Source organism: Trichosurus vulpecula, chromosome 1 (genome assembly GCF_011100635.1).
Source record: "Trichosurus vulpecula isolate mTriVul1 chromosome 1, mTriVul1.pri, whole genome shotgun sequence".
In the NCBI taxonomy this organism is placed as follows: Eukaryota; Metazoa; Chordata; class Mammalia; order Diprotodontia; family Phalangeridae; genus Trichosurus; species Trichosurus vulpecula.
In genome coordinates, this window is record NC_050573.1 from 36,592,325 (window position 1) to 36,618,226 (window position 25,902).

The 25,902-nt window shown below is 43.6% G+C and overlaps 1 protein-coding gene across 1 annotated transcript; it reads left to right on the forward strand.

The window, feature by feature from the left end:
* The first annotated feature begins 1,345 nt into the window (after positions 1 to 1,345).
* Positions 1,346 to 22,715, forward strand: LRRC43 (leucine rich repeat containing 43). Its single transcript, XM_036742211.1, has 10 exons — positions 1,346 to 1,456; positions 3,260 to 3,399; positions 6,308 to 6,546; positions 7,272 to 7,459; positions 8,483 to 8,580; positions 14,077 to 14,218; positions 14,804 to 15,115; positions 15,483 to 15,662; positions 16,574 to 16,625; positions 22,515 to 22,715. The coding sequence occupies exons 1-10, from the start codon at positions 1,433 to 1,435 to the stop codon at positions 22,640 to 22,642; spliced, it is 1,503 nt and encodes a 500-aa protein (XP_036598106.1). The 5' UTR covers positions 1,346 to 1,432; the 3' UTR covers positions 22,643 to 22,715.
* The last annotated feature ends 3,187 nt before the right edge of the window (positions 22,716 to 25,902 follow it).

Sequence of the window (25,902 nt, forward strand, 5' to 3'; positions counted from 1 at the left end):
TTAACTTTATCTGGGCCAGGGCTTCTCAATGGATTTCAAGAGCTCTATGGAACCAACTGATATAGCTATATACCAGTATATATTCTCTCTCTCTCTCTCTCTACCCCCTTCTCTGTCTCTTTCCTTCTGTCTCTGTCCATCTGTCTGTCTGTCTCTCCCTTTCTCTCTCTATGTATACATATATATGTGTGTATGTACACACACATACATATATACATAGATACATATAGTCATGCATATGTGTATTTTTTTCCTACTTTCTGAAATGCAGTATTTCCTTCAATTATTTAGAAACATGATTCTGAACAACTCACTAGGCTGCCAGAGGTGGGGTCTACGACACATAAAAAAGGGAAGAATCCCTGATCTAGTCCAACTTTCTCCTTTTACAAGTGGGGAAACCAAGGCCCAAATATATGGGAAAACTTACCCAAGGTCACATTGTGAGTTACTGTGTGAGTCAGGGCTTGAATCCCATTGTTGCAGAGACCTTCCCATTGTGCAGAATGATTCCTTCATGACCCCTTCAGTGGTCTCAATGATGCTGGGATTCCCTCCATTGATACAGGTCACAACTCTTCTGTACCTTCTTATTCTAGGAAGTTCTTGTATCTGTTTTCCCATAGATCCTAGAGCAAGACTTTGTAACTCATATTGTGCCACAGTCCCCTTCAGCGGTGTCTAGTGAAGCCCTTCTCAGAATCGTTTTTAAATGCATAAAATAAAATATATAAGATTACAAAGGAAACAAATTATATTGAAATACAGTTGTCAAAATGTAAAAAAAAAAAAAAAAGACATTCACAGACCCCAAGTTAAGAGTTTCTGTCCTAGAGGAACCACCGTTGTGCTAAAGGCCTTATTCTCTGTTGTTTGGCATTTTGTGGGTACCAGTCTAACATTAGGGTTCTCCATGTTGGGGGTTGGGTGGGGGCATCCCTTGCCCTCCCACTATCTTTTCAGATCATACATTTCCTGAATCATATCTCATGTACCTCTTCTTACATGTTGGTTATCCCTGGAAATACACTACAGCTGACTTTCACCCTCCATGTGTCTCTTGTCAACCGTGGCATGACTAGTTTCTTTGTTTTTCGGGGTTTTTTTTAGTTTGTAGCATTCCAAGATTCTCAGTCATACACAGTCGAAACTGGGAGAATTTATTTGAAAGGATGGGTTTTTATGCCAGGAAGCAGCTTGGGATCTTTAAAAGCTCTGTGAAATTTCTTAATCATGTTCCTAACTCCTCTTAGATGAACAAGAATGTTGTTTTGCCTAAAACAGAGTCATTATTATGGTCCTGGCTTGCGTTCTGGGAACACAGTTCACCCTCCATATCTTCCAGGTCACCCTCATTGATGAGGATCTGCTGAAGTTCCTTAAGCTTGAAGAGTTGATCCTGAGTGCCAACCGAATCAGGGTGGTGGATCCCATGAATCTGCCCCCAACTCTGAAGGTAATGAGTGGCTAGCATTGCCAGAGCTGCAGAAGGCTGTGCCCCAGACATGCTGAGGGGGATGGCCTGCACCATTGTGCTGAATGCAAACTGCCAGTGGGGCATCCCTGAGTCTTTTAAAATGGGAGTGAGGATTAAGTCTGAGCCTAGAAGTGAGCTTTTTGAAAGACATTTCCAGGTTCAAGTTTGGAGGCTAAAGACAAGAATATTTGGCTTCAGTGCCAAGAGGGAGTGAGGAATGCAGTTCTGCAACATGCGGAATGATAGCTGAGCCAGACCCTGGTGGAGGGGCTTTGAGGAGGGAAGCAGAGCTCGCCCATCCTCCGCCTGCCACTTGGAAGGCCTTCCTAAATTGCCCCTTTGACCCTTCCTGATATCAGCCTCATCTTGAATCCAGAAATATGTTCCTATAGCCACAGTGCTCCCCACCCCCACCCCACCCCCAGTTTTTGTTTTCCTTCAAAAATGAGAGCAAACTTCTAAACCTGCTATAGGGAGATTCCTTCCCAAATTCCTATTAGTGCTCTCCACGATGTCCCCCTCCTCATTCGACCAATAAAATTTGTTACAGAGGAGTTAGGACACATTCATTTATTCAATCAATATTTATTAAGTTGCTGTTATTTACAGAGAATTGGCTAGGTGCTGGGGATGGGGGGGTGGAGTGGGTGGAGTGAGGATAAAGTCTAGATAAGATGGTTGGGGGGAGCGGTGAGGATAGAGGAAAAGACCCTACCTCCTAAAGTTCAAGGGAAGAAAACCTTCACCAAAGGAAAGGACCTCAAAAGAGTGGCTGGTTCCACAACTCTCACAGACCACCACGGAGAAAATATTCCTTCTCCAGAAGGATCTTCCTGGGCCTCAGTCATCTAATCAACAGTCATTAGGCACCAGCCCAAGGCTGAGCATCCTCTTGGCTGTATGTCCAGGTTGATCAGCAGTACCCCAGGCCAGCAAGTTCCTACTGCAATGCTGCAATAGGATAAGTGGATCAGGATGGTGTGACCAGTTAGCAAAACTTTCCTTCTCTCCCAAAGAAATCATAAAAAAGAGGAAAGGACCTACATGTGCAAAAATATTTATAGCAGTCCTTTTTGTGGTGGCAAAATATTGGAAACTGAGGGAATGCCCATCAATTGGGGAATGGCTGAACAAGCTGTGGTATATGAATGTAATGGAATACTATTGTGCTTTAAGAAACGGTGAGAAGGGGAATTGCAGAAAAACCTGCAAAGACTTGTACGAACTGATGCAAAATGAAATGAGCAGGACCAGGAAAACATTGTATACAGTATCAGCAACGTTGTATGATGATCAGATGTGACTGACTCAGCTCTTCTCAGCAACACAATGATCCAAGACAAGTACAAAGGACTCACAAAGGAAAATACTATCCACATCCAGATAAAGAGCTGACAGACTGAATGCAGATAGAAACATATTTTTTTCACTTTATTCTTTCTCATGTTATTTTTTCTTTTGATCTGTTTCTTCTTTCGTAACTGTGACAAATATGGAATTTTTTACATGCTAGCACATGTATAAACTATATCAAACTGCCTACCATTTTCAGAAGAGGGGAGGGAAGGGAGGGAGAAAAATTTGGAACTCAAAATTTTATAAAAATAAATGCTAAAAACTTTCTTGACATGTAACTGAGGAAAAAAATAAAATACGGTTAGAAAGGGAAAAAACCAGAAACTTCCCTTCCTGAGTTCTGTGGGTTTCCAAAAAGGGAAGGAGGGTGTTTCTGGGTTTGTTTTTCCTTCTAGTCATGGCCTCTGTGATGTTCTCCTCACTCAGGTTCTGGAGCTCTATGGAAACGAAATGACCAGTATCCAGTGTCTGTGCTCTCACCCCCCTCCAGCCCTCCAGCATTTGGGTGTGGGCCACAACAAACTTATTGGCTTCCTGGAAAGCCAATATGTCACAGTCAATCACTGGTAATTGAAGACCTCTTAATTGGGGGTGGGGGGGGGGGTAGGAGAAGGGGAGAGATGTGGATGTTTCTTGGTGGATAAAACACTTTGATTCCGGCCTTTTTGTTACTACTTCTGTAGTACATCTGTAGCTCATGGCTACAGATTTCAAATTTTTATTTCTAATCCAATCTACCAAATGAGAGAAACCCAGAAAGCAATAGCATATTTAACTATGAAAAATTTTCCCCGATTGATCACGTCAGACACTTTGCCATTTTTCCTCTGGAAAGATGCTATGCTATATTACATATCCTTGTTGTTTGATTTATTCTTTATGTATTGAGCACACTGTGTGTTCATGGTTGTATTGCACAGTCAGCTCTTATTTACGACCTATTTGGCAGGCCAGACACGGAAAATAGGAAATCCAAGGGCATGGTGGGGGAAAGCTATCAAAGCTTGCCAAGCACTCTCCAAATAATGCTATTATGATGCCTCACATTAGGTAGAATTTACAGTGTCTAAGAATACCGTTTTTTCCTCCAGCACATTCTAAGAAATTGCAATTCTAGATTATCGCCAAGGTGACCGAGCAAGCGGTGGGATTCAGCCAGTTTGCACCCATTCAGTAGAATAGTACCTAATTTTAGGCTGAGTTCGGCAAACTGGTTGTTAGCAGGGGTGGGGCCTGTGCCGGCCACATCAGAGATGGCTTGGAGAACTGGTTGTTAATTTATTTGAATCTCACCACTGCAGGCAAGTATTTTTTTTAGGGTAGGTCAGCTTTGGAAGGCCAGTCTCCAAGTTCAATAAAGACCTGTTGAACTGAATTTCCAGGCTCTTAGAAGGGAAGAAAAACTTTGATTAGTGAAAACTGCAAGTGAGCCCAATCCTACTCTTTGACCCTAACTTCTGACCTCCTCCCCTTTTTCTGCTGACCATTTACCCGGGCTCAACTTATAACCCCTGGAGATTCCCCAACTCCTTTCTTGGGCCTTGGCAAAATTGCTAAGAAAAGAAGCCTCCATCAGGCGGTCTGGTTAACCGAGAGATTTAGCCAGAGATAATTCATGTACGAGATATACCTGTATGCGTTATTTCAAAGTTTGATAAATGGAACATATATCTCACACGTACATTTGCCCCCCTCCCCCCTCTTCCCCTCCACCTTTTTCCTGTTCTTTTTAAGAATCTGACCCGTATGACTGATTGTTCCTGTGCCCTCATAGACCAGGTTCTGACTTTGTCATATGAGAAGACATGTCATAAAAGGGAAGGAAAGATTAGAGGAGGAAGTTTATTCTGTGGGAAATTGTTAGTATTTAGTGTGATTGTAGAAGATAAGGTACTGATAAGCTGCTTGGGGTGGAGGTTGTGTGTTTTTTTTGTTTTTTTTGGTGGGAGATGGCTTGGGTTGGGTTTTTTTGCTTTGGTACTTGGAGCTAAAATGTACTGTTTCATTTTTCATTTGTGTCAGTGGGAAAATCCGCCCTCTGCCCATCCTTATCTCTCTTTGTCCTCTTTTTGCCATGTCCCCTGGCTCAGCCCTTGAGAAACTAACCCTCTTGGCTTTCTGATACATTCCCCTTGACTGTCATCCATCCCCAGAGAGGACTTTGGTCTTTATTAGCTTAGAGAAGGTGGTTTAAGCTGCTCTCATGGGCAGCGGCCTCACCTGCTTACTCCTCCAGACTTTGTGGTGTGGGTAGGAGAAGCATGAGCCAGATGGGGCCATTTTACAGATGAACAAAGACTCCCAGAGGTTTGGCTTGCTGCTAGGGTAGCTAACATAAACACAGTTATTTAAGGTCTTCAAAGTGTTTTACATGCTCTCACAACAACCTTGGGAGGTGGGTGCCATTATTAGACCCATTTTAAGGTGAAGAAACTGAGGCTGGCAGGAGTTGAGTGACTTGCCCAAGGTCACACAGCTAGTAAGTGTCTGAGACCAGACTCAGACCCAGTCTTCCCAACTCCAGGTCCAACATTCAGTTTTCTTGCCAGATCCTCAATAGACACTTAGTCACCTAGCCCTCATTAGTGCTCCTCTCTGGTCTTTTTCAATCAGCCAACAAATACTTACTGAGTGAGAGCTTGCTATGTGCCAGGGCTGGAGATGGTGTGGGGCCCACCCATGGTGGAATCTGTGCACCTGGTCCTGAGAGGCCAGGATTAGCCTTGAGGGTAGAACAGCAGCACCGAGCTTGGAGGCTGAGGGTTTCTCTGCTACTATTTATGTCACCTGGGCCAGTACCTTCCCCTCTCTGGGCTTTTCTTGTCTATAAAAATAAGTGGACTAAATCAGATGATCGCTATGGTTTATAGCATTTTGGGGGACATGGGACATGTATTTAAAACAATGGAATCGAAGGATGGCATGTTGAATGCCAACCTAGTGGTACAAGGCCACTTGTGCTTTGCAGATTAGGCAGGATTTCGTATTTAGGCCTTATACGTCTAAGGACCTGACCCAAGTAAGTGCTTATAGTTACTTGTGGGTTGATTGATTGGGGAAGAGGCAGCAGAGAGGACATTAGCTAGAGATGCAGGTGAACAAAGGATGATCCAAGCTAGGGTGGGATGATCGGCCTACCAGCCTTTATTAAGGGTCTCTTATGTTTGTGGCACCGAGGGACTCAAAGATGAGGACCTACCATTGAGGAGTTTGCATTCTATCGGATTAAAGATTTAAAAGGGATGGTTTGTAAATGTGATGCAGCTTTAATATTTGCTATATATACACATTGGTATCATGTGCACTCCTGTAACTAGAAATTACTGAGCTTAGCCTGTAGTTAGCTGGAGTAGTAGTTCACATTGAGTTGAGGGAGCGCTGCTTGACCTGGCACCAGAATTCCTAGAGAGAGCTCTGGGTGTGGGTCCGCCAGGCTCACTGATTGGATTGGCCCTGGACTGTTTCACCTTCTAGGCCTAACCTGGTCTCCCTGGACCTGGGCTACAATGACCTGACTGAGCTTCGCTACATGATCGCTGGCCTGTGTACCCTGCCCCAGCTGAGGCTGCTGGTGCTGCAGGGAAACCCTCTGGCCCTGGTGCCCCATTACCGCGGCTACACCGTCGACTGCATGCCCCACCTCTATGTGCTGGACGACATCAGTGTCTCCCCAGAAGAAAGACACCTGTTCCAGGGGCTCAGCTGCAAACTAGGTAAGGTGGATGGAGGAGGGAATGCCTATCAATGCTCCTCTTTTTCTCTAAATACTTCACCTGTGATTTAGAGGTAGAAGCAGCTAGTTGGCACAGTAGATCAGTCAGGAAGACCTGAGTGCAAATTCAGCCCCAGACCTCAGCTATGTAGACGAGTGACATAGCAAGTCACTTAACCTCTGTTTGCCTCAGTCTCCCTGCCTGTAAATATGAGGATGATAATGGCACCTCCCTTCCAGGGTGCTTGCAAAGACCAAATGAGATAATACTTGTGAAATACTTCATAAGCCTGAAGGAGTTTATATTAATAAATGCTTATCATCATCATTATTTTCTACTGCAAGTCCCCCGGCAGTATCAGACCCTGCTAAACTGCATCTAATCCAAGCAATGTCTCCCACTTCCACATCCAGAGGGGACTGCCAGATTTTATCCTTGTGATCAGATCTGCTATTGGAGGAAGCTTTCTGAGCCACCCCCAGCCCAGAAAACAGCCCTTTAAACCAAAACCTTCCTTGGTGCTTGGTTGGTTTTTCACTGAATAAAGACTACCCCCTTGTGGCCAACGGCACAAACTCCGAGCCTTCCCAATGTCGGGGCTTGTTTGGGGGGATAGGTGATGGAAGAATTGTCCCTCCCATACCTCTCCCAACCATTTCTCCGGCACCACGCAGACCCCTCCGTCCCCAGATCTTTGCAGACCGACACCCACCTCCCTGTTACAGGGTTTGCAGAAGAAGAAGCCTATTTGACAGTGACTGTGAAGAATGTCACAGGTGTTTTGGATTCCTCTGTCTTGGACCCAGAACCAACAATTGAAGGTCCTTATATTGTTTATAGCTACTATGTGACATATAATTTTGTCGAGGATGAAAAAGACACTGGGAAGGAGTGTGCTAGTAATATGGAAGAGGTGGGTGACAGCAGGGGGTGGGGTGGGGGGGCACGGTTGTAGAGGGGAAGGGAAGGAAATGCTACTTCAGCTGTTCCTCCGCCCAAGCTAGGTGGCTGAGTGGATAGAGCACTGGGCTTGGATCTAGGAAAACGTGAGTTCAAATCCAGCCTCAGACACTCACTAGCTGTGTGACCCTGGGCAAGTCACTTAACCTTTGTTTGTCTTAATCCACTGGAGAAGGAAATGGCAAACCACTCCAGTATCCTTGCCAAGAAAATCCCATGGACAGTATGATTCCCTGGGATCGTGAAGAGTCAGACATGACTGAACAACAACAACTCAGCCCCTCCCCAGCCACAGATCTCCTACTTCCGATGGGCAGCCTGGTCTTCTTTTCCCTAAGAAGCCCAGGCACCGCCTTTGCAGTTAGGTGGAAACCAGAAAAGGGGTTAACATGCACAGACTCCTCTGATTTGTGGCCTCTTTGGACATTCTTGTGGCAACCAGAATGGTGGTGGGCAGACCAGGTGGTCCTCAGCTTATCTACTGGCTTCCCTAGAAATCCGTCATCCTCTGGGTTATGAATTCCCCATGGAAGTCACTGATGATGGGGGTTGGGTTTTGCCACAGACCTTTAGAATTAACCTGGTTGTGCCTAAGCCACCCTCAGTAAGAGGAACTGATGTAAGAGTACTGGGACCCTGCTCACCACAACTGCTTACTTAATCCAGGATTTTTGTTGTGGTTCGGTTGTTTTAGTCGTGTCCGACTCTCCGTGACCTCATTTGGGGTTTTCTTGGTAGAGATACTGGAGTGGTTTTGCTGTTTCCTTCTCCAGCTCATTTTACAGATGAAGAAACTGAGGCCAGCAGGCAGGGTTAAGTGACTTGCCCAGGGTCACACAGCTAGTAAGTATCTGAGGCTAGATTTGAACTTGGGAAGATGACTCTTTCTGACTTCATGCCCTGGCTCAGATATCTCGTTTCAATTGCCCTCTGTTCGACAGGGCGCCTTAGTCATGTTTGTGTGTCTCCCTGGCAGGTTATCAAACCCAACAAAAGTCCACTACTGTCAACTGTGCTTTCCAAGGAGGGTATTAATGACACTGAAGCAGATCCCCGGCTCAACCCGGCCCCAGGGTAAGGATGGAGACTACTGGGGTCACTAGGGTCTGAACAAGCCCAGGATGATGGAAAAAAATCTTGTGTCTTTATTTTCACCAACCTCTTCCTATAATTAGCTTTTTCTTTGATTTTTATTGTTTAAAAAAAGCATTATTTATTCTGAGAAAGGGTCTGTAGACTTCACCAGACTCCCAAAGCAATCTTATAAACCTTACTCTTAACCTTCCCCAGAAAGGTTCAGAACCGCCGCCCAAGATATGTTTTGCAAGGCCGAGCCGTGGGCCTCAGTATTCTAGCGTAGGACTATATTCCCAATTCTTCTTTACCTAGGCTATTCCCCCTCCTTTCCCCAGTATGGTCAAAGTGCTGTTAGCCAGAATAATCAGGGAAGGAGGGAAGGGCAGGTGGTTTGGGGTTAATGATATTTTTTGGTTTGCTGAGGATTTTTGCTGCTGAACATTTTTATGAGTCTAATTCCAGGTAGAATAAACTCAGTCTTTTATTTTTTTTAATTTTTTTCTGGCATCAGCAAAAAAAATTCAGACTCATAAACAGTAATAAAAATGATTGTATGCCAAACCATAAATTCCCATTAACCCTATTTAACCACCGGGGAATGAGGAGCAGCGTCCTGAGGCTGTTCAATAACAAGGTGTGATTGCTGTCAACCCACCCATCATCCCTTGTGCTTCTATGCACTATCCAAGGCCAGAGGTCACCCTGGGAGTAATACTAAACTCCCTCTGTCCCCATTCCTCTGTGGGAACAGTTTAAGGATAGATTTAAGGATAGAGTTGGTTCTTAGGGCACAGGGCACACACACACACACACACACCCCTTGCATTTCAATTGAAGTTCTTCACAATAAAGCAGCTTCATGTCTGGGTGATGTCCCAGCTGGCTTGCTCCAGTCTTATTTCCCACCTTCTTTTACCCTCAGCAGCTACTCCTCAGTTGGTAAAGGATAGGCCAGGTTTTATGTACATTCATGTCCCCAATTCCCTCCTAGTGCAAAAGATACTCTTCCTTCTCTGGCTTATTGGCTCCTGCCATGGGGTACCTGGAAACTTCAGCACCTGCATTCCTCCAAGGCAAGAACCCAGGCTCACAAACCTCAGTAAAACATTTTCTTTTAAAAAATGAACTCAGAAAGAAGGCAGAGAGAATCAAAAGATTCCTCAGCACACAGCCCCCTGCCAGCCCAAATGCATGCAGGCTTCCAGCCTTGCCCAAGGGAGGCTCTGGCCAGGGCCCTGCATAGCCGAGGTGGTTCTTCCCATCAGGTATTCCTGCTTGGGTCCCATTTGTCTGGGCCGTTTGGCCTTTTCTCCAGTGGCTCTAGGCATGCCCTCCTGGGCCCAGTAGCTGCTCCCCGATTGTCTGTTTTCTGCCTTAGGCAGGTGAGCTCTAAGCACCTGAGCCCTTCTCTTCAGTTATACTCCCTGTAACTCAGTTTCTTGGCAGTTCTGAGGGCTCAGTCAGAGTCCTAATCAACGGAAGCTTCCCTTGTCCAAATGCTCCATCCCCTGACCTTCAAGCCAGGGGTCTTTCAGGATGCTATGGGAAAGCTGCTTTTTTGCCTTGTTCAAAGAGATTGCTGTATTTTGCACCATACAGATTTAGGGTGAGGCAGTATCATTTGCACTCTCATTACCCCAGTTAACAATCATCTCCTGGCTCCCAACTGGATCTCAGGGATCAGGTCTGGATCCCCTCTGGGCCTTGTTTCTCTGTCCTCTGTCAGGGTCCTACTCCCAGGGTAGCCAGGGTAGCCGTCTCCAAAAGGAAAGGACCAAGCATGGTGTGGCCTGTTTCTAAAAGGATGGTTTAGAGAGTCCTGTCTCATACTGCCTGCTATGTTTGCACAGGATTTGCCTAAAGTAGCCCAGACTCTGAGTCACTGAGTGGTGACCCCTTATTGCTTTCTCACCTTCAAATTGATAGACTATAACAGATGGCTGTTAAAACAAGTTCCTTATCTAGCTCTGCAGACGGTAGATTGAGGAGCATTGGGACCCTCTGGAGGTAGAGGCCGAACCCCCATGGACAATGATGACTTGCCTGAACTCATTCCTCACCTATTAATGTGTTCCTACTCCATCATTCCTCTTCAGTCCTAGTGATCCTGAACCTCTGGCTTCCAGATTGCCACTGAAGCATTGGATAGAGCTCTGGGCCTGGAGTCAGGAAGACCTGAGTTCAAATCTAGCATAACCCTGGGCAAGTCACTTAATCACTGCCTGCCTCAGTTTCCTAAAATGGGGATAATAATAGTACCTACCTCCCAGGGTTGTTGTGAGGATCAAATGAAATAAGAATTGTGAAGTGCTTGGCAAAGAGCCTGGAGTGTAGTAGACACTTAATAAATACTTGTTTCCTTCCCTCCTTCCTCCTTCCCTCCCTCCCTCCTTCCTTCCTCTTTCCCTCCCTCCTTCCTTCCTTCTTCCCCTCCCTTCTTCCTTCCTTCCTCCCTTCCTTCTTCTTTCCTTCCTTCCTTCCTCCCTCCCTCCTTCCTTCCTTCCTTCCTCCCTCCCTCCTTCCTTCTTCCTTCCTTCCTTCCTCCCTCCCTCTTCCTTCCCTCCTTCCTTCCTTCCTTCCTCCCTCCCTCCCTCTTCCTTTCCTCCTTCCTTCCTTCCTTCCTTCCTTCCTTCCTTCCTTCCTTCCTTCCTCTCTCCCTCCCTCCTTCCTTCCTTATTTCCTTCCCTTCTTCCTTCCTTCCTACCTCCCTCCTTCCTCCCTCCCTCCCTCCTTCCTTCCTCCCTCTTTCCCTTCCTTCCTTCCTTCTTCTTTCCTTCCTTCCTCCCTCCCTCCTACTTTCCTCTCTTCCTCCCTCTCTCCCTCCCTTCCTCCTTCCTTTCTCCCTCCCTCTTTCTCTTCCTTCCTTCCTACCTCCCTCCTTCCTCCCTCCCTCCCTCCTTCCTCCCTCCCTCTTTCCCTTCCTTCCCTTCTTCCTTCCTTCCTTCCTCCCTCCCTCCTACCTTCCTTTCTTCCTCCCTCTCTCCTTCCCTTCTTCCTTCCTCTCTCCTTCCCTTCCTCCTTCCTTTCTCCCTCCCTCCCTCTTTTCCTTCTTCCTTCCTTCCTTCCTCCTTTTTTCCCATAACCTACTTCTCTGCTCACCTCAGATACCCACACAAAGATGGTCATACCTTTGGTTTTGCCATCCCCCACAGATGTACCACTTTGGTGTTCCTAAACTCTGAAATTGCTTTATCAGATCATAATCTGTTGTCATTCCACCTCACCTTGACCTCCAATGCCTTCACCCCCTGATTCTTTCTCAGCATTAGCGATAGTCTCTTCCCTTCACAACCTTGACTCCTTGGTGACCCAGTTGGGCTGGCCACTTCTCTATCAAGTCCCCTTACCCTCTCGTTGATCCTGCCCTGCCAAGCTGTGGAGCTAGATCCCTCCCAGTGCCTGCTGTCTTTGCTCCTACTCAGGTGCTGTGTTCACTGGGTCCTCTACAAACAGGTGTGACATAATTTCAACTGGGTTGAATTGAATTTGATTCAATTGGGTTGAACAGCTCCCAGGCTTACTCTTTTTACACTTTGCTAACTGACTCACCATTCCACTCAGTCCAGCCACTTTTCCAAACATTTTCATCCCTCCTCAAACCTACCAAGGCTACCCTTCTCCCCAGAGTCTTAGTCAAGGATCTTGACTTAGAGTCTGCACGCAAAAAAAATGGAGACCATTACCCAAGAGGTCACTCTTTCCCCCTCTTCCTTGTTTTGCATCTCTCAGATGCCTTCCTTTGCTTTCTCCTTCATCACCACTGTTTCAGGAGAAGTAGCCCTCCTTTTTTTTTTTCTTTTTCTTTGGAGGCAGTTGGGGTTAAGTGACTTGTCCAGGGTCACATAGCTAGTAAGTGTCTGAGGCCGGATTTGAACTCAACATCTTCCTGACCGCAGGGCTGGTGCTGTATCCACCGGAGCTTCACTTAGCTGTTCCAGCCTTCCTTTCTAGATGCTCAGAGAAACCCCTCTACTTGTGCCTTGGATTCCCTTCTATCCCATCTTTTCCAGCAGATCACCCTCTCTATGTCATCCTCACTCTCACTAATCTTCAGTCTCTCCCTGACAACTAACTGCTTCCCTACTACCTCCAGATACACCCACATCTTCCTCATGCTTAAGCCCTGCTCCTCCTCCGCCCCCCACCCACCCACCATCTGACCATCTCCACCAACTGTCCTCTGGTATCTCACTTCCTTTTTGTGACTAACCTCTTTGAGAAGGCTGCCTGTATTCAGTGCCTCTCCTTCCTTTCTTATCACTCTCTTCTTAACTTTTTAAAGTCTGGTTTCCAACCAATTCAACTAAAACAAAATTAGCAAAATGGCCAGTTATCTCTTCATCTCTATCATCACCAAATCCAATGGCCTTTTCTCAATCCTCATCCTTCTCGGCCTCTCTGCAGCCTTAGCCAATATTGGTCACCCTTTTCCCCTGGATACACTCTGTCTAGGTTTTAGTGACGTCATCTCCTCCCATACTTAAATTTACCGTCAATTAAGAACTTAAAACTACTTGTCAAAGCTTATTAAGATGCTTCCTTCCTCTGTCTCCCCCCTGCCCCAACCCATACCACTTTGTTCTCTCTTAAAACTACATATTAACAGTTAAATATTAGGACTGAACTTTAGTCTGGTAGCCTTTTCCCCACTTTAATGAGAACCATCATTAGTCTTTTCTACTTTTTTTTTTTTTTTTTTACTACTCAATGTCCTGAAACCTTGTTACATCATTCCTACCAAAGACTTTCTGTGAGGAAACTGGATAAAAATTTAAGATGAAAAAACTAGAAACATATATTTGGATGCTAATCAGACATAGAACAAGAACATCTTAATCTAATCAAGGTTATTCCCTATCTCTACCCCTGAGTGGAATGAATTGTTTAGAAAAAATGGTTTTCCATTTTAAGTGACTAAAGTTGGGTTAATAGCATGGCTTGCGTCAGAGAGAGATTTTCAAAGGCCAGACAGATTTCTATCCCTTTGGATTTTCTTTCTTTCTAAGCAGAGATTCTTAGAATTAGAATAATTTAATTAACAAAATCATCTCTGGCAGGCTTGTTTCCAAAATGCAAAATACAGAATTTTTCTTCCATGCTCCATATATGTTATAGGAAGCTTCTTACTATGCTGCAAAATGACGAGAACCAAGCTCAGTCCCAGTGTGGATGAGAAAAATGCATCTCTAACCTTAACTCAGAATGAGTGTGTGTGTGTGTCTAAGTTGATGTTCTGTCTTGATGAACTTTTTCTCTTTCTCTCTTAATTTTTTTAAATAAGGGATAGCTCTATGGAAAGGCAAAGGAAGAAGGAAATGTTTGAAAAAGAAGGTGATGTTAGAATAAAAGATGTCAATACACATTTTTTTTAGAAAGCTTGTCATCTCCCCCACCCCCTTTCATAGTTTCATTCATAGTTTATGTGCACAGGTGCCCTTCGCGGTGGACATAATAATGGTTATTTGAATGTCTTCCTTTGCCCCTCCCCCAAAGGTCAGTTCTCTTTAGCACGATACGAAAACCTTGGACCAATATTATTGAATACGATTATAAGATGAAACATAATCTGAAGGACCTGGTGCCATTGAAGGCCTTTCTGTTGCTGGGAACCAACGTTTCCATAGTGGAGGAAAAGGTAACGATCACCTTGTAGGGAGTGAGTGGGAACCCAGGTTTCTCTAATCCTGAGCTGTGCCTGAGGGTTGCTTGTACTGGGGCAGGGTGAGAAATGCCTTGAAAGGTTCTCAAGTCTTATTACAAAGCAGCTTTCCTTAGCAATGCTCCTAGAGGTTGGATAACCCCTTATTCACCAGGAAGGGATGCACTTAAGGCAGGGGTGGGAACCTTAATAAAAGGATTTGTTCTGTGAAGTTTGGATTCAGTCAAAGGGCTGCACTTGAGGATCTAGAGGGCCACATGTTGCCTTGAGGCCCCATGTTCCCACCCTTGACTTAAGGGATTCCTTCCTTCTTAATGCAACACAGTGGCCTTAAGGGGCTTCCTGAAATTGGCTTTTGCCTGTTGAACACAGTGCCTGGCACAAAGTAGGCACTTAATAAATGCTCATTGACAGACTGACTGGATGAACCTTTGGTCTCACCAGTGCCCTAGGAAACCCCTGCAAGGCTTATATCCATATTCCCCAGACCATTCAGTCTAGTGAATAATGGAGGAGGTCGAGATAAGGAATATTCATTCGAGATCCCTCTGATTTCCCTAGAGAGTTTCTTGGCTAATTCTTCCTACTCCAGAGGACAGTCCCCCAACTAGCAAGAAAGGAAAAGGCGAGAAAGACAAGAAGGGAAAAGAGAAGGATGAGGAAAAAGAGAAAGACAAGAAGGGAAAAGAGAAGGACAAGGAAAGAGAGAAAGACAAGAAGGGAAAAGAAAAGGACAAGGAAAAAGAGAAAGACAAGAAGGGAAAAGAGAAGGACAAGAAAGAAAAAGAGAAGGACAAGAAGGAAAAAGAGAAGGACAAGGACAAGAAAAAGGGGAAAGAAGAAAAGGAAAAGGAAAAAGAAAAAGAAAAAAAGGTAGGTAGTGATAATGGGTCATGTGTTCCTGGCATACAGCGATGGGGTAGGGTCAGGATGTGTCCCCGTTTCTCTCCTACGTATCATGAATATTAGCTCTTCATTTCCAATAAATACGGTTTTTTCTCATCAATTCTCTTATAAGTATTTTAAGCTCAAATAGATTTTTTTTTTATCAAAGGCATTTTAAGAACATTTTCACATAAACCATATGGTATAAAAGATTTTATTTTTATTGAAATTAAAGGAATTATTTTCCTAATATTAAATCATCTTTGCTAGACAAAGATGTGTCCCCACGTAGTCTTCTCCTCCAAATTCTTTTCAGACTCTGGTCAAACCTAATCCTTCTGTTCTTTCTCCATAGGAGAAGTTAAAAAGGAGGGACACACCTAAGGAATTTCGTCAGGATCCCCCCATCCTGCGAGTCTTGGGGAGTCAGCTGCTCAACTTGGAGCCCTTGCTATCTGGGGAGACCCTGGTGGCCTCTCTGTGCAATTTTGGGACGGTCCGTACAGCTGAAACTGACAAAATGGTCTATCTAAGGGTACGGCCACTGACCCTCTGAGATGCTTTCTCACTGTTAGCCTGCGGCCAGCTCACCAATTCATCTCACTTTACCCCACATGTTCCTTAGTTGAGAATCTACCTTAAAGAGGAGGGTCAAATCCAGCAGGAAGTAAAAGCTGGACCTCTCCCCATCACCATGAAAATACAAGACAGCTTACTCTTCCTCTGGTCTGCTTTGGCTTTTATATTTTAACTAAACGAAGCCCACTTACATAGAGGAGAGAATCTGTGGGGAAAGAATTGGACAAACAAAATGGATGTTCCCCCTTCCAGGCTCCCACAACACACATCTATTGTCACTATAGTCCAAAACCCTTTATTGACCTTAGACGCCAAGTTTCTTAAGCCAGGAGACACAGAGGAGGAAGAAAGATTGGCATTGGGAAGCAGGAGAAAGCCAAAGCCTGAACAATTCACAGACTTCATCATAATGGTCCCATTCAAAGCTCCCTAGAATCATAACCATGAAATGTCAGAACTGGAAGGGACCTTAGAGAGGATTAGAGATGGAATAGACGTTAGAACATAAAATGTCAGAACTTGAAAGATCTAATTCAGGGGGCAGCACAGTGGATAAGATCACTGGATATGAAGTTAGGAGGACCTGAGTTCAAATCCAGTCTCTCACATTTACTAGCTGTGTGACCCTGGGCAAGTCACTTAACCCCATTGCCTCAAAAAAAAAGTCTAATCTAATCCCTCATTTTGTGGAAAGGAAATTCAACTAAGATTAAATCAACAAACCTTTACTAAATATATGCTATACTGAAGTCCAGAGAGGGAAGTGAAGTAATGGATGTTCCACCTGGTAAATGGGAGAGCTAAGGCTAGACCTCAGAGTTTCTGCCCTAACCATTCCAAAAAAGGTCCCTTTTTGTTCTTTTTCAGGACCAAAAGACAAAGACCAAGAAGGGTGCTAAACAAAAGGCGAAGGACAAAGGTAACTGGTTTTGGATAAGAACAAAGAAACGGGTACCGATAGAGTGTTTGCTATGTGCTGGGTCCCACTGGTAAAGAAGTCCTTAGAGATGGCACATGCCCACAAGAAGCTTACCTTATGATCAAGAGTAGAATAGAAACCCACAGGAAATAGTGAAGGCTTCTAAATTTATATCAGATAGTCCCTCGGAGCTAGAAAGTCATCAGTGAGGATATCCCTTCTGCCTGCCTGAATGGGAGCACCTAACTCATTCTTGTATTACACCAAAAGTTGGTGCCTTGCTCACTTTCTCTTGACATTAGGAGGATATCAATGGTTCACATGAGTGGTCGCTCAGTTATCCCTCACTCTCACCATGTTTTTCCAACATATATTTCTCTGATAAGATCCTTTGCATTGCTTCTCCTTTATCATTCTTTGTAATCTTTTGCCTGCTCAAGCCCACCACTAGATCCTTTGGGTGATCCTTCTTTGAAAATTATAATATTCTATTGCTTACAGCCATACACCACCTCTGGAAAAATGGTGGACATTAAAAGTATGGGCATTTGTTTCGAGGAGAAGGTTGGATCTTTCTTACTCTTCTCCTCCTGCTCAATTCTGGACCCAACTAATTGTTCATTTTTAGCATTTGTCTACACTATGAAAATATTCACAATGTTTCTCTCAAGTATGGATTCTCTAACATGGTCAGATGAACTCTCTGGCATCTCTTTCTACACGTTGGACCAATGAACAAGCTCTCTAGGTTACCGTACAATGTAGAAAATGGGCATTTTTCATCCCCTTCGTTTTTATTGAGTGGATGGTTAGGTCAAACACTTCAGAGTATTTATGGTTCTAATTGACAAAGCTCTACAGAGTCCTGGGGCTTGACATAATCCAGCATGATGTCCTCTACAACCCAGAGCATCTAGAGGACCACATTCTATATGGAAGCCCTCATAGACATGAGCTCTGGTCTAGCTCTTCTCCTATGACAGTATGTGCTTTAGGCAAACATGGCTTCCTGTTTTATATTTCATTTGATTTTAATTATCAGAAGTACAATTACCCTGAGGCAAAAAAGGCAGGAGTAACGATCATGATCTCAGAAATACAAAAGCAAAAATAGACCTATATAAGTATAGTTTTACCGTGTGTTTCCTCCTGTAACTCATTTGACATTTCATTTAAGAATTTAGATGCTATGCCATTAGGTGCATATATGTGTAGTGTTGGTATTACTTCATTGTTTTTGGTACCTTCTAGCAAAATATAGTTTGCCTACTTACCTTTCTAAATTAGGTCTATTTTTGCTTTTCCTTTGTCTGAGATCATGATTGCTACTTCTGCCTTTTTTTTTTAACCTCAGCTAAAGCATATTAGATTCTACTCTAGCCCTTTATTTTAACTCTGCATTTGTCTTTCTGTTTCAAGTGTGTCTCTTGTCAACATGTTGTTGGATTCTGGTTTCTTATCTACTCTGCTGTCTGCTTCCCTTTTATGGGTGAGCTCATCCCATTCACATTCACAGTTATGATTCTTAACGTATTTCCCTCCTCCCTATTTTCCCTGTTTATCCATGTGCTGCTCACCCTTTGTACTTCCTATTCCAAACTGTTTAATCTCTTTCCAATTCTTTACTCTAGAGCTCTCATTTCATCTGCAACATCCTTTTAAAAATCTCTCGCTTCATCTCTTTCAGGAATTCTAGTCCTTATAGCCAAAGCATACCCTTTTCTGAAGGTCTACCTGTGGTCTCTGTGGAGTTACTCTGATTTTATGGAGCCACAAAATGTCTTTATCATTGGTATCTTCTTCTGCTTATTCCTATTTTCAACTTTATATTCTAAACTGAGAGTTTGTATCAGGCTCCAACTGCTTCTGCACTCTTGGATGGGACTGGTTGCCACCCCTTCCCCTTTTTTTCAGTCGTTAGGTCTGAATTCTGCCACGTCCCCACTTCTCCTCACAGATACCTTGAAACATTCTCTCAACACCCTTAAATTGTGTGATCACACGCAAGTATGCACAGCACAGATCTCCTCTGTGCATATTTGGTCTAATTCGTCTGCTTCCCCCTCTTTGTTTTCTTCAGTATCATTTTCACTTTATAACAATATCCAAGACTGTGGTATCAGGAAAGGGAAAGAAATAAACATTCATATAACTCCAATTTCCAAATATCCCATTTGATCCTCACCTCAGCCCTGGGAGGTAAGTGCCATTTTACAGAAATGCAGAAACTGAGAGAATCAGAAGTGAACTGATTTGCCCAGGGCCACCCTTGCTTCAGGCCTGCTGCCCTATCCACTGCACCTCCTAGAAGACCAAGCATTGGAGGGCAAGTATCTCTATTATCCTTGATGCTAAAAAGAGTTGGTAATCCAAATCTTTGCAGATCTTTTGTTAAGACCAAACTCAGAGGATTTCTAGCATATTAGAACCTTCCAGGTCTCATACTGCACTGGCATAGCTGTCAAAAGGCCGCCGCAGGACAGCGAGGCATAGGAGCAGAACCTTTGTGGAGTGGCTTCTTTTGTTGCTGTTTTTGTTTTACTGGACGTGTAGTTTCTTGGTGTAGGAAATTCCCTCTATCCATGCAGACCAGCCCCGGCTCTGCAACATCCAGTCTTAGAGAGTTGTCTGGTCTGCTTAGAGATAACGTGAGTTGTCTGTGGTCATGCAACTAGCATGTGTCAAAGCTGGGCCTTCCCAGTTCCAAGGCCAGTCCTCTATTCTATTCTATCTATTCTGTAGAGGACATCTGTTTTAAATGGGTAGAAAACTAAGAAAACTAACTTTTATTGTAAGCATTTGTTGATTAATCTCTCCAGTCTTGAGTTTCCTTATCTATAAGATGAGAGTGACCACTTGATTAATCTCTCCAGTCTTGAGTTTCCTTATCTATAAGATGAGAGTGACCACTTGATTAATCTCTCCAGTCTTGAGTTTCCTTATCTATAAAATGAGAGTATCGGACTAGATCAGAACTCACAGTCCCAAAGTCCTGAATGTAGGCCAGAACCAGATTAAAATGTAATTGGGAAATGTTGAATAAAATAAATGAAAATACAGTACAACATAGATGATGTCCATCAGTGGTTTTCTAAGTCAGTATGAGGCCTGAGGGGATCTGTTTCTATTTGAGTTTGACACCGCTGGACTAGATGAGGTTCCTTCCAGCTCTAGAACTAGTATCCCGTGTCTTTTCCTTATCTTCCTCTGCCATAGAGATCTGATAGTACCTGTTACATACATCCTACACTGAGAACCGTTGGTTCCCCAAGCCTAAGTTCAGGACGTCTTGAACCCATGACATATGGTACTGGCCTCCTTTAGTCCTCTTGTCTAATGTGTTATTGTCTATATGCATCCTAATCTTTCTGTCATCTTCTACATCACCCCAATGACAAGGTTGGTGTTTGAGCTGAGTCTTGAAGGAAGCCAGACATTCTAAGTGATAGAGGTGAGGATGGAGGTGTGGGGCATAACCAAGGTGTAGGCGCTGAAATGAAAGATGGCACATCAGATGAACCATAGGGTACATAGAGAGGAGGGAAGTATGAGACTGGAAAGTAGACTGAGGCCAGGTCATGAAGGGCTTTAAATGCCAAATGGGGGAGCTTATACTTGAGGGAAGATAAATATTAGTATGTTATGAAGGTAGAAATGACAACATTTGACAGTGGGTTGAGTGTGTTAGGTCAGTGAGAGTGAGGAGTTGAGAAGAACACCATGTTGTGAACTTGCATGTTTGGGAGTGTAGGAGAGCCCTCGCTGGGGATATGCAGGTTTGAAATAGGGGGGGATTTTGGGTGGGGGGAACATAATAAATTCTTTCTTTATTAGTTTTCAACATTCACTTTTGTAAGATTTTGAGTTCTAATTTTTTCTCCCCCCTCCCCTATCAAGCCATCTCATATAGGTGATAAATGTACAATTGTATTTAAATATATTTCCAACATAATGAATCTTGCTTTAGAGATGTTAGGGGTTGAGATTTCTGTGGAACATCTAGTTTGAAATATTTAATAGAAAGTTGGTAATGTAGGACTGGAGTTCAGGAGAGAGACCAGGGCTGGATATATAAATCTGAGAATCATCTAAATAAATTGTTCATTAAATTGTGTTCCAGAGACCATGACACATAACAAGGAACAGTTAAAGGTAGTGAGTATGTTTATCCTAGAAAAGAGGAGATTTAAAGGAGACAAGATGTTTGTTTTTTAGTATCCGAAGGGATGTCATTATGAAGGATGATCGCACTACTTCTTTGCCCCAGACGGTAGAACTTGGCACAATGGATAGATGTGTCAGAGGTAACTTTTTTTTTTACTTAAAATAAGGAAAAACTCCTTAGTGGTGAGTTATCCCAAGTGGAATGGCCGTCCTCGCAGGAGTTACAGTATTTCTTATCACTAGAGGTCTTCGAGTGGAGGCTGGAAGATAACTTGTATAAGTTGTATAAGACATTCTTGTTCTTGGGTCCTCTCTTCTCTCTAGGTTCAGGACATTTTTCCCTTCTGGTTCTCCTCCTCTCTGTGTGACCACTCCTTCTCAGTCTCCTGCATCTTCATCCGAGTCATGCCTGCCAACTGTGGGCGTTCCACCGGACCCTGTCCTGGGCCCTCTTCTCTTCTCCCTCTGGACTATTTTGCTTGATGATCTCCTCAGCAGCTGTTGATTAAATTGATTTCTCTCTGCTGATGATTTCCAGATTGTTCATCCAGCCCAAACCTCTCTCCTGACCTCGGGTCATGCATCTCCGGCTGCTGATTGAATATCTTGAACTGGTTGTCCTATAGATGTCTCCACAATGGAACTCATTCTTGTTCCCCCTCTTCCCAACTTCTCATTACCCTCAGTTATCCAGACTCATGTGTCATCCTCAACTCCTCCCTCTTTCTCACCCTCCTATCCAATCTGTTACCAAATCCTGCCAATTCTACCTTCATGATATCCTTCTTATCTGCCCTCTCTGATATAGGTGCTCATCACCTGCTCTCTGCACCATTGCAGTAGCCTGCTGGCTGGCCTCCCTGCCACAAACCTCTCCCCACTACAATCCATGCTCCACCTTCCTAAAGTGCAGGTCTGATAAAGTCACCCCCTCTTCCTATCCAATAAACTCTAGTATAACAACCCCCTTCCTGCCTTTCCAGTTCTGCCTATATCGTAGTCCCCACCACATCCCCTACTGTCCAGGGATGGCCGGTCTCTTTGCTGTTCCTCCCACATGATGCTCCATCTCTGTCTGGACTGAATTCTTGCCAGCTGTCCCCCGTCCCTGGAATGTTCTCCTTCCCCATCTCTGCCTCCTGGCTTCCCTGGTTTCCATCAAGGCCCAGCTAAAATGCCACCTTCTTGGAGAAGCTTCTCCCAGTCCCCCCTTGAAGCTGGTGCTTTCCATTCAAGATTACTTCTGTTCACCTTCTACATATCTTGGATGTGTATAGTTATAGTTGTGTGCGTTATTGTCTTCCCTCATTAGGCTGTGAGCCCCTTGAGGGCTCCCTTTGTGTCCCCAGCACTTATCACAGTGTGCATGATAGATGCTTGATGAGTGCGTGTTGACTGATTGACTGACTAATATTTGGAGGAAGACCAATGCAAACCTCAGAAAGGTGGGGATGCACCCTGCTCTTAATCTACTTTGCATTAGCAACCAACCCTCCTTGAATTTCTCTAAATCCTTCTTAACTTGGTTGTGTCCTCAGGCTGTACGACCACTTGGGTAACAGTTTTCACTCATTTACTCCCCACTGGGGAAAGACCAAGTGGACTGCTTGGACCAAGAGTATACAATGCCCATTTCCCTAGATGTGTTTGGAGGGTGACTTCCGGAGATGGTGGGAGGGGATGACCACCTGATTTACAGCTAACGTGCTTATCTTTTGTTCTCAGATAAAAAGAAAGAGAGTATGTTGTTTGAAGAACCCGATTACCAGCCAGACCCCCTGACAGTGGACGTTCAGATCCAGCTGTGCCACTATAAGTCCCTCACAGAAGCACTGGCCGGGCCCCCCTTGTGATCCTCTACCCCATTTTTATGCCTCTTAGATTTGGGTGGTAAAGGTGTTTAGTTATAAAGTGTTGTTTTGCTTGTAGCAACAGATTCAAATGAATTCTTTCTTTTCTTTTTGGAGGTAAGCAGGGTTAAGTGACTTGCCTGGGGTTGCACAGCTAGTAAGTGTCTGAGACCGGATTTGAACGCAGGTCTTCCTGACTCTAGGGCTGGTGCTCTATCTACTGTACCACCTACCTGCCCCTCAAATGTATTCTTTCAAGGGAACTGCTGCCCCCCGCCAACCAGGACAATCTCCTATAAGCCAGGAACCCTTGGTGAGGGGAGGCCAGTGCACCAGAGCTATTGGGCATACCTCATCCTGAGAAGGAAGAAGGGAGGTTAGTTGCCACCAAACCACTCCAGACTAAGGAAGGCTCCTAGTCTGCTGATTTCCCCTCTATTAAATGCATTGAAGAATTGATTTATTACTCAGCTGTAAGGGAGGACATATTTCAAAGACAAACATATTGTCTTAGGGACATCAAGAAGTTTCCTGGCCAAAGTGTGTGGGGCTAAACCTTTTTATACTCTTTGGAGAAACAAAAAAAAAAAATCACATGAAGGCAGCAGACGAGATAAACAAAGGAAGTCAAAGTCGGCATGTCGAAGATGGTCCACAAAGCTGAATTAGCAGAGCATAGTGATGGATCCGTGATTGGAAAAGTCTAGAAACAAGTGATTTCTTAACAGTTTATATAGTATTAACAGGTTATAGTATATAACAGGTTATATAGATTATTCCAAATCGAGCAGGTGCTTTGTCCATGTTTCTGCCTAGAAACAGCAAAGTAGCTCTTTCCCATAGTCCTTCAGGGTATCAGTAGCTAGTCTGCCCTTAGTCCTTTGCAGTAATGCCAAGCTTCTCAAAGCTGTGGAATTCTGAGTCCATATTCATAGCTTTTTGTGTTTCTAGAGCAAAAAAAAAAATCATCTAATAGCCTCAGGTTGTTAGAAAGGCCAAGTACCCCAGACCTCATATGGGAAGGTTTAGAGTGATTTTTGCTTGGCAGAAGGCACAGGAGAAGGCACCAATGGCCAAGCACAATCTTGAAGACTAGGACAATGGCAACTGGTCATAGACACAGAGAGATCTCTCCTGACTCACCCTCCAGGCTTAGCCAGTTACCCATCACTGAAACCATCCCCCTTGTCATTTCTTAAAGCACAATAGTATTCAATCACAATCATATACCACAAGCTGTTCAGCCATCCCTCAATTAATGAGAATCCCCTCAATTTCCAGTTCTTGGCCACCACAAAAAGAGCTGCTATAAATATTTTTTGTAAATATAGGTCTTTTTCTTTTTTCTCTGATGTTTTGTGTATACAGACCTAGTAGTGTTATTGCTGGGTCAAAGGGTATGCACAGTTTGATAGCCCTTTGGGCACAGTTCCAAATTGTTCTCTAGAATGGTTGAACTAGTTCACAACTCCACTAACAATGCATTATGTCCCAATTTTTCCACATCCCCTCTAGCATTTGTCATTTACCTTTTCTGTCATGTTAGCCAATCTGATAGGTGTGAGGCAGTATCTCAGAGTTGTTTTGATGTGTATTTCTCTAATCAGTTGTGATTTAGAGCACTTTTTCATATGACTATTGAAAGTTTTGATTTCTTCTAAAAACTGCCTGTTGATATCTCTTGACCATGTATTAATTGGGGAATGGCTTGTATTTTTATAAATTTGACTTACTTCCCTACATATTTGAGAAACAAGGCCTTTATCAGGGGAAATTGCTATAAAATTTTCCCCTCAGTTTCCTGTTTTCTTCTAATTTTGCCTGCATTAGTTTAGCTGGTGCAAAACCTTTTTTAATGTCATGTACTCAAAATTATCCATTTCACTTCCTGCCAGTAGCATGCGAGGTGAGGGAGGAGTGCCATAGAGAGCCCGTCTGTAGGCTGTGGAAGTTTTTTTAGGCTTTGATGGCCAGCGAGGTCACAGCTTTCCAGGAGCAAAAGACTGCCAGGGGCTGCAACATGGAAATACCAATGCTGCAAACCTCTGAACTGCTCAGGATATCTGTGTTTCCTTTACCATTAACATGACATAACATAGTATATGTCTATAAAATACTAAGATAAGAAAAAAGTGCTGCTATTAATATGTTTGTACATATCTCTTTTGGGTATATGCCTAATAGTGGCGACACTGAGTCAAAAAGAAGCAATTTAGTAATTTTTTCAGGTGTAGTTCCAAGTTAACATTGAATGGTTGAACTATTTCATGTTTCTATCTGCGGTGTCCTTGTATGACCGTCCTTCCACAGCCCCTCCAATGATGGCTTTTTTTTTCATTTTGGTCATCTTTGTTAATCTGGTGGATATAAGGCAAAGCCTTGGGATTGTTCTCATTTGTATTTCTGTCATTATAGTGATCTGGAGCATTTTAAAATAGAATTGTTGAGAGTTTCATTTTTTCTTTTAAGAATTGCCTGTTTATATGCTTTGGCCATTTATCTATTGGGGAATAGTCTTTGTATGTATCTGTTTAGTTCATTTCCCTCTATCTCTTCTAAACTATTAGAATAGCCTCCAATTGGTCTTCCTGTTTCAGGTTTCTCCCTGCTCCAATCCATCCTTCGTACAGTTACCAAAGTAATGTTTCTAAAATGCAGGCCTAACTATGTCACCCACCACTACACAATAAACTCCAGTGGCTTCCTATTATTTTCAGGGTCAAATATAAATGCCTTTGGCATATAAAGTTGTTCACAGCCTGGTCCCATCCTATCTTTCTAGCTTTCTGTCTTAAGATCCTGGAAGACCGCAACACTCAATACCTAGAGAAAGCACCAACAGGACCTCAGAAAATGAGATTCAAGACTAAACAAGGTCTCAACATTCCCTTTAGAGGAGCCTGTCCTTAATACAAAGTTCCAATTCATAAAGTAAGGCTGGAAAAATGAGTAAATAAAAAAATTCCTACAATAAAGAACTACTGGGGACACGTAAGACACAAACCCATGACCATTTACAAGGAACTCAGTAAGGATAGAGTGTTTATCTTTTATGTACTGAAAATGTAAAACCTACGTCTAAGATTGTTACTGGTAATTAGGTAGCGTATAAGAAAGATTGAGGGTAAAAAAAAAAAAGAAAGATTGGGGTAGACCGGATTATGGTGTGACTTTAAATTAAAGTAAAACTGTTCAAGAGCAGCTAAAAGAGGAATTATCCTATACAAATGAGGTGCAAGAGGAAGAACCAATACAGAGGAATT